Source organism: Trypanosoma brucei, chromosome 9 (genome assembly GCF_000002445.2).
Source record: "Trypanosoma brucei brucei TREU927 chromosome 9, whole genome shotgun sequence".
NCBI classification, from domain to species: Eukaryota; Euglenozoa; class Kinetoplastea; order Trypanosomatida; family Trypanosomatidae; genus Trypanosoma; species Trypanosoma brucei.
The window spans coordinates 1,264,767-1,280,722 of record NC_007282.1 but is presented as its reverse complement, the minus strand read 5'-3'; the positions used below and the strand labels follow the sequence as shown (position 1 = coordinate 1,280,722).

The 15,956-nt window shown below is 43.4% G+C and overlaps 8 protein-coding genes across 8 annotated transcripts, besides 4 other annotated features; 7 read left to right on the top strand and 1 right to left on the bottom strand.

The window, feature by feature from the left end:
• Positions 1 to 465: 465 nt before the first annotated feature.
• Positions 466 to 499: a microsatellite.
• Positions 500 to 1,251: 752 nt separating this feature from the next.
• Positions 1,252 to 3,954, top strand: Tb09.211.0080 (hypothetical protein, conserved; the record flags this gene model as incomplete). The annotated part of the gene is made up of 1 exon (XM_822054.1): positions 1,252 to 3,954. One exon carries the CDS (start codon positions 1,252 to 1,254, stop codon positions 3,952 to 3,954), a length of 2,703 nt encoding a protein of 900 aa, XP_827147.1.
• A 502-nt stretch (positions 3,955 to 4,456) lies between these two features.
• Tb09.211.0070 (hypothetical protein, conserved) lies at positions 4,457 to 6,067 on the top strand (the record flags this gene model as incomplete). The annotated part of the gene is made up of 1 exon (XM_822053.1): positions 4,457 to 6,067. The coding sequence occupies one exon, from the start codon at positions 4,457 to 4,459 to the stop codon at positions 6,065 to 6,067; it is 1,611 nt and encodes a 536-aa protein (XP_827146.1).
• Positions 6,068 to 6,658: 591 nt separating this feature from the next.
• On the top strand, positions 6,659 to 6,982 carry Tb09.211.0060 (hypothetical protein, unlikely; the record flags this gene model as incomplete). Its single annotated transcript, XM_822052.1, has 1 exon — positions 6,659 to 6,982. The coding sequence occupies one exon, from the start codon at positions 6,659 to 6,661 to the stop codon at positions 6,980 to 6,982; it is 324 nt and encodes a 107-aa protein (XP_827145.1).
• A 19-nt stretch (positions 6,983 to 7,001) lies between these two features.
• Positions 7,002 to 7,454, top strand: Tb09.211.0050 (ubiquitin-conjugating enzyme E2, putative; the record flags this gene model as incomplete). The annotated part of the gene is made up of 1 exon (XM_822051.1): positions 7,002 to 7,454. One exon carries the CDS (start codon positions 7,002 to 7,004, stop codon positions 7,452 to 7,454), a length of 453 nt encoding a protein of 150 aa, XP_827144.1.
• A 508-nt stretch (positions 7,455 to 7,962) lies between these two features.
• Positions 7,963 to 7,994: a microsatellite.
• Positions 7,995 to 8,219: 225 nt separating this feature from the next.
• Tb09.211.0040 (hypothetical protein, conserved) lies at positions 8,220 to 8,666 on the top strand (the record flags this gene model as incomplete). Its single annotated transcript, XM_822050.1, has 1 exon — positions 8,220 to 8,666. The coding sequence occupies one exon, from the start codon at positions 8,220 to 8,222 to the stop codon at positions 8,664 to 8,666; it is 447 nt and encodes a 148-aa protein (XP_827143.1).
• Positions 8,667 to 8,670: 4 nt separating this feature from the next.
• Positions 8,671 to 8,817, bottom strand: Tb09.v1.0550 (hypothetical protein, unlikely; the record flags this gene model as incomplete). The annotated part of the gene is made up of 1 exon (XM_822049.1): positions 8,671 to 8,817. The coding sequence occupies one exon, from the start codon at positions 8,815 to 8,817 to the stop codon at positions 8,671 to 8,673; it is 147 nt and encodes a 48-aa protein (XP_827142.1).
• A 477-nt stretch (positions 8,818 to 9,294) lies between these two features.
• Positions 9,295 to 9,328: a microsatellite.
• A 1,886-nt stretch (positions 9,329 to 11,214) lies between these two features.
• Tb09.211.0020 (hypothetical protein, conserved) lies at positions 11,215 to 12,087 on the top strand (the record flags this gene model as incomplete). Its single annotated transcript, XM_822048.1, has 1 exon — positions 11,215 to 12,087. The coding sequence occupies one exon, from the start codon at positions 11,215 to 11,217 to the stop codon at positions 12,085 to 12,087; it is 873 nt and encodes a 290-aa protein (XP_827141.1).
• A 257-nt stretch (positions 12,088 to 12,344) lies between these two features.
• On the top strand, positions 12,345 to 13,280 carry Tb09.211.0010 (hypothetical protein, conserved; the record flags this gene model as incomplete). Its single annotated transcript, XM_822047.1, has 1 exon — positions 12,345 to 13,280. The coding sequence occupies one exon, from the start codon at positions 12,345 to 12,347 to the stop codon at positions 13,278 to 13,280; it is 936 nt and encodes a 311-aa protein (XP_827140.1).
• A 1,777-nt stretch (positions 13,281 to 15,057) lies between these two features.
• Positions 15,058 to 15,091: a microsatellite.
• Between the last annotated feature and the right edge of the window lie 865 nt (positions 15,092 to 15,956).

Here is a 15,956-nt window from a genome sequence, read left to right as displayed (position 1 = left end):
GATGGTACTTTGTGCTATTCTTCCTCCCAGTTGTTACCAAGCAAACACTGCTGCAAGCTTGCTCCCCACGACTTCATTTTTCCGTCCGTCAACGACTGGCTCAATCAACTGCTGCTCTATCATCACCCACCCAAACCATGTCACTGTGGGGGTTTAAACCGTTATGCTTTGCATTTCCTTTCGCCCTGTTTGGTTTGTGATGCTCTTTGAATGCTCCGTTGAAGCAGGCCGGAGCTCGATTCTTTTTTCCTTGCTCCTACAACTTTTTCTATCAATGAACTGCAGAACACCCCACGTTGGAAACGTCCGATGAGTCAAAGCTCCGTTGTCTCAACACACGATGCAGCGTCATTTGAGCCTGTACAACATTCGGCTAGCATGCGAAGGGTTAAAAAGTGTTTCGTCGCTCATTGTATCGCAGTCCCCGGTGTCGAAGCGAGTATATAAGTGGCCATGATTGATTCGATATATATATATATGTGTGTGTGTATGTATGCATATTTACCACTGAAGGCAACGCAACACCCGATTGTGTTTGCTATCGTTTGCATGGACCCGTTATCGATCGTAAAGCCCCGGTGAACTTAACAACAGGGCGGCGGGGGGGGGGGAGAAACGCAACTGGGCAATCTCTGCGCTCAACCTCAAAGTTAAGGCGTGTCGCATCATGCGGAATGTTTCCAGGATGTTATGTGAGGTGCCGACGGATCCGTTTGAGCTTACATTAATTTTTTATTTGGGTACCTTCTCTCCTCGCATGGACAAATTTTTTTTTTCCACATGTGCCACCACAAGAAAAAGCAACTTCACGGACCGCGAGATGGTTGGTTAACTCGAGGAGGTGAATTCTTTGTACACCAGAAGGGTGGACCAAAAGGAGGTGCATAATTGAATTGAATTCCGCTGGCAAAGATTTGCTGAAGTCTGGCATAATTACGCACTTATTTGGTTTCGTGCGTCTGCTTGTACCTTGAGAGGATTCCCCTTCTCCCCTCGATCACCCTTACCAATGAGGGGGGAAGAGAAGTCTTTACTTCAAGTAATTGCGACCTAACTGACACTTCTCACGGAGGAATGCACTGGCGCGCTTGTTTCTCATCATCGGCTTCAGCACAGATGCAATTTCCTCCCTTTCTTCCCCGTTGGTCTCGTTCCTCCTTTACGGAAAGCCGACATTTCCTGACCCCTTGGCATTTGGTCGCTCACAGGTTGCCAGGTAGTGGGCTCAGAGGACACCAATAAAAGGAGGAAATGCAGGTTTTATTGAAACTTCGGCAACCTCTAGCGGGATGCCGCCCGTGCGTCCATCGGTGTGTAGGGCTTATTTTTGATTCTCCAATGGTGGAAGCACGGTTGGCTTCGTCGAGTTTCAGTGGGAGGAACAGTGAGAGCGCAATTTTATTTAGCAAGGGGCCAAGAGCAAGTGTGGCATCATCTGTGAAGCACATGGTCCCGCCACCACAGCGACAACCACAGACCACAAAACCCGTTACATCATCACCACCAAATGTTCTGTCAGGGCCACTTCCCGCCGTGGGAACACCTTTGCTCGATGCTGGGGAAATAACCACCGAGGTTGCGGCGGTGCTAGTGATGTATCGACGGCATCTCAACGAACAGCGTGAAATGGCGAATGGGAAAGGGGTGGATTTGGGTGAAGCAATTGCAACCACAACTGCTGACACGTGGGGCGGTGTGACGATAAGCGCGCCTTTTTATCCGCCAGTGCCATTGGAATACATGGAAGAACATTTTCAGCCATTGCTCTCGCGATTGGTTCCTGGCGCCGGATCTCCTGTTCGATTAGTGGGAGCTGGGGTTGGGGTGGAACACAACAAGCAGCTCCTTACGAGTCGAATTCAGAGTACATGCGTGTTCACCTTATCGCCGTCTTCGTCCCGAACATCACTTGATGGGAAAATCAGTCCTGAAAGCAGAGGCGCAGACGAGAAACTTGTGATCCGTGTTAGACCCGGCGTGCGGGAGTTGGCTACTGAAATCGCTGCGCTCGTGCGCACGTTGGAAGCTTCGAATGGTTGCGGTGAGAGGCGTCCAGTGCCACTAAAAGTCATTCATCGTGCGTCGCTAAGCCACGCTGCAACGAGCTTCACACGCCGCGAGTTGTCCAATGACATCAAACGGCTTTTGCTGGTATACGAGTGTGAGCTGTTTGCGTTTTCTAGCAACGGTTCTGTTGTGCGTGTGAGGGATGGTTGTGGAATGGGTAGCGCAAGGGGGGCTGAATCGACTACTGTGAGAAGCGAAGCGGCTTCACCGACCCAGTCACACCACGTACCCGTCAACTCTGCTCCTTCTCCTCCTGTTGGTGAAGCTCACACCGTAATGCATATGGGGGAGCGAATCATCGCCCCCTCATCAATGGAACGCTATCGTCTTTCACAGAGTCTTTTGCCGCTGCTGCAGTTCATTCAAACAATCCCCGTGAGTTCTACTGGCATGTCAGTTGACAGCGACGGCCACGGTTTTGTTGACTTTGCCGCGGTGCGGAACCGTGTTTTGGCAGCACACCCATCACTCACCTCTCTTTTCGTGTTGAATCGTGAGGACGTGCGACGTCGTCGAGAAGTTGCTTTTCTGTCAGCGCTCAGCACTCTAGGTGTGGAGTGGTGCTGGGGGAGGCCTTTGGCTGAGTGCCAGCAGCGCAAGACTCAGCACCAGGGGAGGCAATCACCACACCTTGAGTCATCAAACGAAGCGCTATCCGATATTGGTGTACTTTTCCTTCGCCGTCGACTTTGTGCAGTGCCGGAAGCACAAGTTACTGCAAAGGGGGACATGCCCCCAACAGGGCGACTGCCTCACAGTGTCGTGCTGAGGGAATTGAGTGATGAGGGAGAAGTCGCAGATGCCCCAGTGAGTCGGTTGGTTGTCGACGAACGTCCGTGGTGGAGCTTTGTTTCTTATTGGCAAGGGACTGCGCCCGACCCTGAGGAAAACGTAGACATGTTGGATCGTCTTTTTTGTGGGTTGCAAGCTGCTGTTTATGAGAAACTGGAGCAACTTCCATCGGCGAGGCTATTTGTACAGCCGCTGGGTGAAGATATTGTCGCCGCCCCTTCGTGCGCAATGTACCCCATGGGGGCGTGTGCCAACATAGCTTTTGTGCGCCACCTGATGCGATATTTCACCACTAGGCAGCACGAAGCACTGCACCCAATGCTTATTGGGGAAGTTCAGGGCCGCGTGTCTCCGCTTGTTAAAAACGAAATTAAAGAAAACATTGCATGTCTCTTCTTCCCATATGAAGAGTGCAGTGCCCAACGGACCGGCTCACATATCGGGGCGAAAGTGGACAGTGGCTGTGGGGCGTGCGGTGATAATGCGACTAAATATAAGTTGATTGTGTTCAACAGGTTTGTTGACGGTTGCTACAAAACGGAAGGGGGCAGGCAAGTGTTGTATATTCGTGCACGCGCCACACCGGGGGAGCCGCCGCTGGCCAGTAGGAAAAAGCTTCCAGCAAAGTTGGTTCTTGAGGTCATGTGTTGCCTCCATCGGGAGTTGTTGCGCCGGGCGGAGGAAATTGGGATGGATTTTGAAGATGATGTGGATGAATCAGACGAAAGCAATAGAGGTGACGGTAGCGGCGACGGCTCTTGCCTCTCATTCGCAGTGCTCCGAACGCTACTACCAATTGATATTCGGGTGTTTATCCGGGATCACATCGGTGACCCCGCTCTGATTCCTCTACTTGTTGTATGTCACCCGCGGTATTTTTTTACTACATCCGATGGGGTCTCTAACTGCTGGGGAGCGGTAGGATTAACGTGTGCTGGACGGCGCCTTGCGCGGCATTTGGAAGAAACTTCAGATAGGGAGCTAGGGATATCCTACTGCGGGAACCAACCGTCGCCATACAGGAATCCACTGACAGGAAGTCTCTTCATGAACAATACTCGACAGCAGTTGGAGTCGTTTCTCATATGCCATTGAAGAGAGTCGGCCGCTGGTGGTATTGCCATTGGGGTCGTGCATGCTGCTACTGGAACTCACGTTGATTTATGGGATCAAATTGAAGGTTAACCTACTGGACTGGATATGTGACGGTAGTAGAACTACGAGGGTTGCGTCTTGGAAGCACTTGGACACAGAGGGAAAGTGCTAAATCTGTCCCTTATGAAGCGAGTGGTGTATTGACTCGTGCAAGAGGTGCTGTGCCGAAGTGGCACTCAATCGTCTGTGGTTAGGCGAATGGGTTTTTCATGTCTAACAATTCCATCACCCTTCCTCAATCCTGTTTGCTGTGGTATACTTTGCTTCAACTCCTTTACCCACTCCACCATTATACGATGGTGGGTCAAAGGCTACTTCGTTTTTATTTTATTTTTCTGTTATTGATTGTCAACAGTTAGGCAGAGCATCCCGCAGGGATAGGAGAGAGCGTTTGCTTAAGGTATCAGTCAAAAGCTACGCGCAATAGCAGAGACACGGAGTGATGAAGAGGAAAGGCATGACCAACCAGAGGCAGAGAGTTTGTGGTTTCAGCGAGCAGTTGCTTCATTGTCGTGCAGTGGCAAATACCCCTGATAGGGACGATTGGATGACAACGAGTAGAAAAGTCGGCGGCACCGCACCAGTAAAGGTGCCCCGTTTTTCTTCACCAATTGTTACCGCGAAAGTGGGGAGGAGTAACTTATCTCCTAGTGATTCAGACAATTCTTCGAATGCGGCAACTGCAGGTTCAGACTATTCGCGGATAGGCGATCTCTGCATGCCACCAGAAGGCATCAAAGCCGTTACGACAGCGGTTTCAACTGATCATCATGCAAATGACACCGGAAAAACAAGTGTGCGAAAGCACAGTCAACGAGCGCATTGGGAAGATGAACAATTCCTGCTTCGTTCCAGAGTGGCGCCCACACGATGGGCACTTCATGCACCAGCCGAATTCACTACAGCAACAGACATGTCTCCGTCCCTTTGTTCCGCATTTCGGTGGTATACTGATGAGGTCGCTGCAGCAATGACGTCACAAAGTTGCGAGGAAGGGTCCTCAGTGCCGCAAGAAGGTTCTCGAGCATATGACTTTATAAAATTGCGTCTCTTCCCCACAGATAGCGTCCTTTCACTAGCCAGCGGTGAAATCAAGCGGGAGCAAACTGCGGCTAGCACCGCTTTGGTTTGGTTGCTTCAGCAACAACGAGAGGTTGCAGCGACAGCATTGCTGATGGGCTTCAGCTTCCTGCTAGGACTCCAACGGTACGACCAGTCTTGGAAAAACGCTCTTGAGGTGCCAATAACGGCATTGCAGTTGCTGGCGAATCACGCGTTTGCGCTCAACGAGCAGGGCAGTGGCAAAACCATTAGTGACCTGACGGCGCGAGACCACCTCCTTTTTATGAGTGCCTGCCTCCTAATAAGTTGGAAATACGCAGACGTCAACGCGGATGTTGAGGATCTCGTTACCATACTGGATAAGCATTTCTTCGATCAACACGTGTTTAGTTCTAGCGAAGTGTTGCGACTGGAGGCAGTTGTGCTAAAGTCAACAGGCTTATACGTGGCTCCACCGCGGTGGTGGCGAGTTGCCATTGAACTTTTGGCAGCCGCGCATGCGGATGAGGAGGAGTGGGCTCTGCGTGTGGGTCACTCCCGTCGCGACAACGGTTTCGCGAGAGGAGTTCATTCATGCTACGAAACAAAGCTTCAGCAGTTGCTGATATCCAGTGAACGTGTCTTGCTATTTTTGATGGACGAAACTGAAGGAGACGACTCGCAGAACCCAGTTGGCACCCCTTGGGGTGAAACTGATTCTTGTCTGAGGGAATGCCGCAGGGAACCGATATTTCTCGAAGATGTACGCCAACCTCATGAGGTGCGAGGAACCTTGTGTCAATGGCTTCAACATCATCCTCTTTTCGGTGCGGCACTCGCGGTTGCCAGCAACGCCATCACGTGTGGGTGGGCGGCTGCTCACATTGGTCCAGCGGCAGCAGGGAGTAATCGGACCCCGCTGCGTGTAGCAGATACCACGGCGCAGCGTGAAATGTTGGCGATGGCTGCAGTGCTGGTGAGGGATGTGTTCCATCCCCCGTCAACACAGTGAACGGAGTGATATCGTTTGATGTTTGAAAAACTCACCTCACCTAATTTATCTATATGTTTTCTCCTATTTTAGTTTTTCAATTGTGTTTGTTATATACGCGCCTTCACTCTTCTTGCCATTTTCTTACCTTCTTCTTATCCTCTTCCTCACACCTCGGATGGGTCCACAATTCCCAGACTTCTTTCTGTATGTTTTCATCATCTCACCGCTGCGTGCTTTCATTGTTGAAACTTATTTTGTTTTATTGTTTTTAATTATTGGATTATCCGTTCAGTTATTTATTCATTTGCCAATAGTGGCAACCCCCCACACACACCCCCGAGAGCAGGAAAGTGGGGGCTAACAAAAACACACTGACAGAGTTGCGTAAAGGGGTGAGATACGACGAAAACGAAGCGGGAAACAAAACAAGGGGAAATTTTGTTTAGACTTTTGCAGATGCGTCCGCTGAAAACACAGAAGCGGAGGCAAAAATGAACTTCCCCTATCCCAAACATTTATACACTCCGACGCTAATAAACATTGTTGTTTGCTTTTGATCACTTGTCCTTTGCATCTTTATTTTATTTTATTTTTTCCTCTTCCGAGGATATGTTCCCCTTTTCTGTTTATTTGTTTGCTTTTGAACCCTCAAATATTACGGACCGGATTTTTCCCACGCGTGGGATTTTGCTGTCATCCACCACCAAATCACTCTCGATTTTCCCCAACTTTACATCGTTACACAGGGCTGCTCTTTCCTTTTTTTCCTTTGATGTGACGAGCAGCGGCAGGCAGAACTATCCAACCTCCTTTACGTTGACCACTTCTATGTTATTTTTTTTTTTAAAAATCCCTTCGCGTCACAATTTTCTTCTTCTACCGAAACAAACAAAGGAAGGAAGGAAGGAAAAGCACACCAAATACTATTATTAACAACAAACAAACAAACAACATGACGCTGACACCTCGTATTATTAAAGAAACGGAAAAGATGCGGAAGGACCCACCGGAAGGCATTACCGCAACGCCCTCCCCTGAGAACCCGCGTCATTTCCATGTGACAATTCGTGGCCCTCCACAAAGCAGTTATGAAGGTGGCATTTTTGAACTTGAACTTTTCCTCCCGGAAGAGTACCCGATGGTACCATTGAAGGTGCGGTTTCTTACACGTATTTATCATCCCAACGTGGATAAGTTGGGACGCATTTGCCTCGACGTCATCAAAGACAAATGGTCCCCAGCGCTACAAATTGCTCAAGTACTCCTCAGCATTCAACTATTGATGGCCAGTCCAAACCCCGATGATCCGCTTGACAATGAAGTGGCAGGAGCATGGAAACGTAATGAAGCTGAAGCCATGAAGGTTGCACGGGAATGGACAAAGAAATACGCCAACAAGGCGTGAGGCAACAACAGCACCACGTATGGAAAGTTGGGAAAAGCAAAGGGGAGAAGTGTAAGGTATTCGCCATTAATCAAATGCACGGTTGCCACACAACAATATTTTAAACGAAAAACAAAAAAGGAAAAGGAAGAATGGGATATTTGAGAAGGAAAAAAAAATAAGTACAGGAAAAGAAGGAGAGGTGTACGGGGACGTGAGTGATCACCGGTTTGATGAAGCAAATAAGCGAAGAGAATGAAGCAGGGTAACGTCTCTAACGTGGCTCATTATAGTTTTTCCTTCCCTTCCTTTTTCACTTGACTAGATGCGTTGGCCTAGAGTGTGAGGAGGGATTCTGTTGCTTATTACCGATTTTGAGGAAGTTCCTTTTTAATTATTATTGTTTCCTTCGTCTTCCTTTAAAATAAAACAAAAAAGTGTGAGTTTTTTTTAATTGTTATTGGACGATTGCTTCATTTCTTCCAAACTACTACTGGCCCCTTAAACACCGCTTCCACAAGGCCATACAATATATATATATATATATATATATATATGTATGCAACATAATTATTTACTAATTTTCGCACATGCACGTAACTGCTTTGGCGAAACGACACTGGTCGACACTCCCCACCCACAACTACTTCACACACAGTTGTCCATGCTTTCTTCATTAATTGGGAACACGGGGTAAACATTTCCGCAGAAAATTAAGTGCTCACAAGTGATATATTTATCCCTAACCGGTAAAAAAAAAAGGTTTTCCGTAAGATATTCGCAAAAATGGCTCGCACTCGTCGTTCAGCCTCATCTCCGCGCCCCGCCGCTGCGGCTTCACCCGCACGCACAACACCACCACCACATCAACAACAACAACATAATCATCAAAACACACACCAGACAACTGCTCAGCAACCGCAACCTCAGGTAACAAATGTGTACGTGCAGCGTGGTGGAATGGGTAGCGGTCTCCTTGGAAATGTGGCATCAGTTGCAGCCGGTTCCGTCATTGGCCACGGCATTTCACATATGCTCTTCGACCGCAATGCCCCGCCAGCACAACCCACTGAGTTGCAACAGGTGGCACAACAAGTTGGTAACGGTGCCTGTGCAGCTCATGTCCAAACTTATGCAAAATGTTTGGAAGCAAATGAAGGCAATGCGGCACCATGTAAATGGGCATGGGAAACCTTTACACAGTGTCAAAGTGAGCAGCAACCAACTCAATAAATTATCAGTATAGGAAAGAGGCAAATGTTTGTAGGGAGAAAGGAAAGAAAGAAAGATATATTGAGGCAATAAGAGAGGAATGGGAAAGCTGGTGTTTCCATATAATTTGTTTTTCTCTTTGTTGTTTTACTTCTGATTTATTTCTTTCCATTGTTGCGAGTGTGGACTCTAACCAGTGAATGATTATGTCACTCCTCTTGTCAACATGTTTTCTGTCCTCATGGGGAAGTTTTACTCGACATGGTGCATTTATCAAAACTGGTAGTTCGAGATTTGAGTGGCTTTGTAACGAAGTGATGTGAAGGTTTAGAAAAGTGAGAACAAAGAAAAAGATAAGGAAATGAAGGCATATGAGTGAGAAATAAAAAGAGGAAAGGAAGGAGAGTTTGTGCATGAGAGGGAAAACATATTTGTGTGGTCACAACCATTTTACTGAATTGAGAAGCACCTACAACTCTACTGATACCATGTTCTCTTCGAATCAGTTTCAACCAGTAAAATATTCAGTGTTGCACTTCTTCCTTTTCTTATTACTCTCTTTATTACTTTCGAGAATACGACACTTTCTTTTCCATATATAGTAAATTTGTTACTATTATTGCCACCCCTATAACCTCTATTTCTTTGGTATTACAATTACCACTATTATTATTATTATTATTCCACACTTTATTATTTTTTTCTACTAAGTGATGCCTCTGTATCTCACATTATGCTAAACGTGCGTGAAGTTGAAGGCATTGCATGAGCATATTCATTTGTACGCTCACTGCTCTTTCAGTTGCTGCAAGAGTTGTTGTTTTCACCACTACACTTCAGTATTTTTCTTGAATAAGCTCTTCTCATTCCTTACTCTTTTACCAGGGGAAGAAAATATATAAATATACGCACAATATAATAGCTTAGCTTACTTACAAACATTCAAAATATGCAATGATGGAAGCATTGAGTGCAATGATTCTATGCTTTCTTTTTTTGTTTACACATTACTAATAAGATTCAGGAGGTGAGGTTTCACATCAGGCGCTTGAGTTTATGGCCACTTGGTGTCACTATGTTCCTGCAGTTACATTAATTTTGTACCAGTTGCCGTTTCTCTTCCACGCCTAATTGAGTCTTTGAAATATGATTAGTTTTCTTTCCCTTTATGGAGTCTTTCCAGAAGTGTTTATGCTGCAACTGTGACTTAACTGTGTTATTTGAATTTCAGCCACTGTGGTTACTGTTGTTGTATTCTATCACATTTTTTATTCCGTGTGGCATGAAAATACACGTATTATTTTTAGTTATATTAAATTCTGTATTTCCAACAATTCCAGTCATTCCATACATTAGTTACACTTACTTCCAGATTGCATTTGTTTTCACTGAGTTTAACTGTGGCAAGTTTATGATATCTCGCATTTCCAGTACTTGAGTTCTACATTTCTTTCACTTGAGTGTATTGTGAGGCTGATGCAATTGGAGTAATGTTGATGTTGTATATTTTGTTTCCCAACATGTCAGATCTCCGCGTATAGTGACAAAAGTGCTGGAATATGTATTACGTATTACCTATCATATGTTATGCATTTCTGTTATATTTCCATTCGATACTGTAGGAATTATTTTGTTTACTTCAACTCGAGGTGAAAGATGCATTCCAGGTGACACTGTGATGCAGAGAGATGGGATTTAGTCGAATATCCCATATGTTGTTGTTCCTTGTTTTTTCTGTTTGGGGTTATAGCCACTGTTAGCATTTATTGAAATGATGAAGTTACGGGAGAGGGACTAGAGACTCCCTTTTTCTCGTACTGCTACACTATTTCACGGTGTTTTACGATATACAGTAACTAATTGTGATGTGTGGCAAATCCTTTTGAATGTTGGTAGGAAATGCCAAACGATATAATGTCACCAAAAGTTCTCATATTTCATGGGGTGTGTCGTTATGTGGAATTGTAGTGAGAGATGCAGCCCGTTAATATTAATTGTTCTTCAGGGTGATCGCATTACCGGAATCTCCAGAATTGTGATGCTACTGCGTTTACTGAACCCTAATTGCGTGCGGGGAAGAGAAAATGGAGGGGATTTGATTAATGTGAGTTTGTGGTGGTAGGATAGAAGTGGTAGCGCATCTGATATGTGTTGTAGGCCGTGGGAAATAGAGTGTAAGACGTACGGGGATGGAATAAGGATTGCTAACGACAAAAGCTGTTAACTGAAATTAATGTAGGATATGCATATGCGTGTGATGATCAGAAAATGTGTGTTCATTTATTTCGTGTATCTATTCTGTGAAAGGCTTGCGCTTGTGTGTGGATGGTGCTTTATTTGATATTTGGATCACATCTATGTTCTTTTTGTTAATTTTTAGTATCAATTTTCTGTCTTGAGATGGTGCAGTATGTTAATAAGGAAGCAGATTCGGTGCCACGGTAAGGTAAGGTAAGGTAAGAAAAGAAGCTGCTGTCACTATAATTAACACTCGCTGTTTCTATTATTCCATTTGGTTTGGGTATATGTATTTGTTAACAAGGACAAGAAAGTGTTTGAAGGATATATAATGCGAGGTGACAATATGAAAGAGTATGGGACACTTATGTTTTTATCATTGGCGGGAGTGATATTGTTGGTTTTCACTGGGAGGGTGGACGCGGATATTTGCACTTTAAAAGGCAAAGAAGGAGATGTTGTGGCTGAAATCGATAACGGTCATTACTTTATGAGCTCTGAGCCGATGTGGATGGTATGCAACAGCAGCGGGACAAAGGAGGAGAGAAATAAAATTAAGTGGTTTTGTGATGCCTCAAATAATGAACATCCCACAAGTATCATCATGAAGAAACTTAGCTGGAGCAGTGAGGTAAGTAACATAACTGTTTGCAAAACAAAAGTGCAGGAGAAGAAGGAGAACCTTGAGAAGGAGGCAGCGGAACTCCGGAAGATGATTGGCGACGAAGAAAATGAGCATAAGCGTCTTCGAGCAGAGAGTGAGGAGGCAGATCAAGCAAAACAGGAATGTTGGAAGGAGGTTGGAATAGTTACTAAGGAGGACGGTAAGATATGGAACCTTACGAAAGAAAGTGCACGACTGGACACGCTTATGGAAAAAGAGACAAGAGAGTGCGAAAACGGGAAGTATGAAGCGATGGAAGAATACGAATGTAAACTTGAAAAAATGGACGAAGAAATCAGAAATGTGAATAAGACATTGGAGCTAAAGAAGCAGCAATTGAAAATGCTTATGTTGAATAAAGAGTGTCCCGCATGTGATGGTGAGACCTGTTGGGATGATGTGAAAATAAAGGAAGAGTTGGATAAACTATATGGAAGAGATGGATGGATGAATGCGGGGTCAAACGTGAAGTGTTATCCAAAAGTATTTAGGGAAATCATTAAAAATGTTACGGAAGCATGTAAACAGTTATGGAAATAAAATATGTTATGTTTGTATTTTTTCTTACTTATTAATCTGTCAGTATCAGCAGAGATTTCTTTCCATCATGTGAAATAATAATGGAATTTTTATGAATATCATACATGTTAGTTAATTATCATTATAATATCATTTTGTGAATCGGTACAGTTGGCTTTGTTCTTGGGTGGAAATATTGCTGCTCTTATGCAAATGTTTTATGGAAAATATATACGCGTGCTTTATTTCATATCATCTGCTGTAGGGGCATTAAGAAAATGCGAACGATAGTTGGAGTTTTGTTGCTCATTTCTCGCTTAAATGAATGGGCAGGCGCTGATTCTTGCGCTTATACAAAATGGATGGAGGAAGGAAAAAATAAATCAATGGAAGCTCTCTCTTCCAAGGGTGGAGAGGAATTTTTTGAAAGTGATAAGAAGTGGATATTTTGTGATGAGTTGGAACGAAGACGGCGGAATGTTTCCTTTTATTGGAACTGCAGCAACGAAAAAACTCTAAATGAATTGGTTGAGGATCACGAGTCTTTACGAAATGAAGTGGTTAAGGGAGACTTGTGCAACGAAACAATAACTACCGAAACGAAGATACAGGTGAAAAATGTTACGGATTTGCAAACTGAGCTTGACAAAAAGAAAGCTGATACAGAGCTCCTCAAACTGAACCACACAACGAAGACGAACGCAAGTAATGAATGCAAGCAATTGCTCACAAAATTAAAGAATTCGAATGCAACCGTTACAACCCTTGAAGCCTACAATCGCGAAAAAGAAAACAAAATAAAGAGGAAGAACCAACAGTGCAACAGCGACATTAAGGAAATCACTGCTCCTCTAGAGGTAGCATTGGAAAAAAAAGCTGCACTTCTCAACCATTTAAAACAACAAGTAAAGACAGTAACACAGGAGCTACAGGAGGAAATGAACAAAAACAGCTGCACCGCTTGCTCTGCTGAAACATGTTACAACACTCCCAGTGTAAAGGCGGAACTCGACAACAAGTATCTTGAAAACTCATGGCTCAATCTTACTGCGGCACAGAGAGAGCAATGCCTTCTCGATGATGCAATGTTGCTACCAATGTTATCTTACATGAGGAGGAAACCCTTTGATGGTGCTTATGCTTATAACCGAAATGTAGATATGATGGAAAAATTATTTGCACTTGTAATTTCATTTTTATGCTTTTTTCTTTAATCGTGATAACCTTATGATGTGATTACCATAATACTTATTGTAACTTTTTGGAACAGAATACATGTGTTATAGTATTTGGAATTTAATTGTGTTAATGGTATAGTGTGTTTGTTCATTGAATGTGTTTGTAATAAACCCTAAAGAGTCTCTTTTTGCTGTTGCTATGAGACTTAATTTATTTTATCCAAATGCACTCTATTTCACTCTTTGAATGCAAATAACAATTTTTAGAAATAATGCTGGTGTTGTTACCTGCAAATGCCAGAACTTATGGAGGATGAATCCAATTAACATGTCCTAATTGACTTGCAACAAGAAGCAGGAACAGTATGGCCTCCAACTCGCAATTCGAAAGAAATTGAAGGTCGCAAAACTCCACAGTGAATTATGACTAAAACAGTTACGCGACATCACTTAATTATTACTTTTTGTATTTGATATATGTGTGGATAAAATGAAATAACTTACCGTCGCGATAACCCCGCTTGTGACAGAGGGAATGTCATCAACCCTCTGATCCCTGTTGAGACAATAAGCCAGATGTTTAAAATAGTTGTGAGGTGTTACTGGTTACTGTGAGGTGTGTGTGCAAGGATGGAGGGCAGGAGGAATAAGTTGCTGTCAGTATGGCTAGTGTTAGTAGATGTTATGTGCCAACAATTCTCTGCTCATGCAGGAACTATGGAAAGCAGTGATCCTTTTATGTGTTTTAGTTTCACATAACCTTACTTATTCGTTGCAGAAACACTTATTGGATATATTTCATAATTTTCTTCGGCACACACTAACATCATCAAAACACACACCAGACAACTGCTCAGCAACCGCAACCTCAGGTAACAAATGTATACGTGCAGCGTGGTGGAATGGGTAGCGGTCTCCTTGGAAATGTGGCATCAGTTGCAGCCGGTTCCGTCATTGGACACGGCATTTCACATATGCTCTTCGACCGCAATGCCCCGCCTGCACAACCCACTGAGTTGCAACAGGTAACACAACAAGTTGGTAACGGTGCCTGTGCAGCTCATGTCCAAACTTATGCAAAATGTTTGGAAGCAAATGAAGGCAATGCGGCACCATGTAAATGGGCATGGGAAACCTTTACACAGTGTCAAAGTGAGCAGCAACCAACTCAATAAATTATCAGTATAGGAAAGAGGCAAATGTTTGTAGGGAGAAAGGAAAGAAAGAAAGATATATTGAGGCAATAAGAGAGGAATGGGAAAGCTGGTGTTTCCATATAATTTGTTTTTCTCTTTGTTGTTTTACTTCTGATTTATTTCTTTCCATTGTTGCGAGTGTGGACTCTAACCAGTGAATGATTATGTCACTCCTCTTGTCAACATGTTTTCTGTCCTCATGGGGAAGTTTTACTCGACATGGTGCATTTATCAAAACTGGTAGTTCGAGATTTGAGTGGCTTTATAACGAAGCGAATTGAAGGTTTAGAAAAGTGAGAACAAAAAGATAAGAAAATGAAGGCATATGAGTAAGAAACAAAGAGAGTAAAGGAAGGAGAGTTTGTGCATGAGAGGGAAAACATATTTGTGTGGTCACAACCATTTTACTGAATTGAGAAGCACCTACAACTCTACTGATACCATGTTCTCTTCGAATCAGTTTCAACCAGTAAAATATTCAGTGTTGCACTTCTTCCTTTTCTTATTACTCTCTTTATTACTTTCGAGGATACGACACTTTCTTTTCCATATATAGTAAATTTATTACTATTATTGCCACACCATTATTACCTGTCTTTATTTCTTTCTTCCTTTGGTATTACGATTACCACTATTATTATTATTATTATTCCACACTTTATTATTTTTTTCTACTAAGTGATGCCTCTGTATCTCACATTTTGATAGACATGCATGAGCATATTCATTTGTGCACTCACTGCTCTTTCAGTTGCTGCAAGAGTTGTTGTTTTCACCACTACACTTCAGTATTTTTCTTTTGAATACGCTCTTCTCATTCATTACTCTTTTACCAGGGGAAAAAAAAATATAAATATACGCACAATATAATAGCTTAGCTTGCTTACAAACATTCAAAATATGCAATGATAGAAGCATTGAGTGTAATGATTCTTTACTTTCTTTTTTCTTTACACATTACTAATAAGATTCAGGAGATGAGGTTTCACATCAGTTCCTTGAGTTTATGGCCACTTGGTGTCACTATGTTCCTGCAGTTACATTAATTTTGTACCAGTTGCCGTTGCTCTTCCACGCCTAATTGAGTCTTTGAAATATGATTAGTTTTCTTACCCTTTATGGAGTCTTTCCAGAAGTGTTTATGCTGCAACTGTGACTTAACTGTGTTATTGGCATCTCAACCACTGAGATTACTGTTGAATTATTCTATCATGTATTATTCATTATCGCGTGAAAATACTCGTATTCTTTTTAGTTATATTAAATTCTTCATTTCCAACAATTCCAGTCATTCCATGCATTAGTTATACTTACTTGCAGGTTGCATTTGTTTTCAAGTTTAATCGTTACATGTTTATGGCATCTCACATTTCCAGTGCTTGAGTTCTACACAATTCCCTCGCTCGAATGTGTTGTGAGGCTGATGCAATTGGAGTAATGTTGATTCTGTATATTTTGTTTCCTAACATGTAGAATCTCTGGGAATAGCAACAAAAGTGCTGGAATGTATATCATG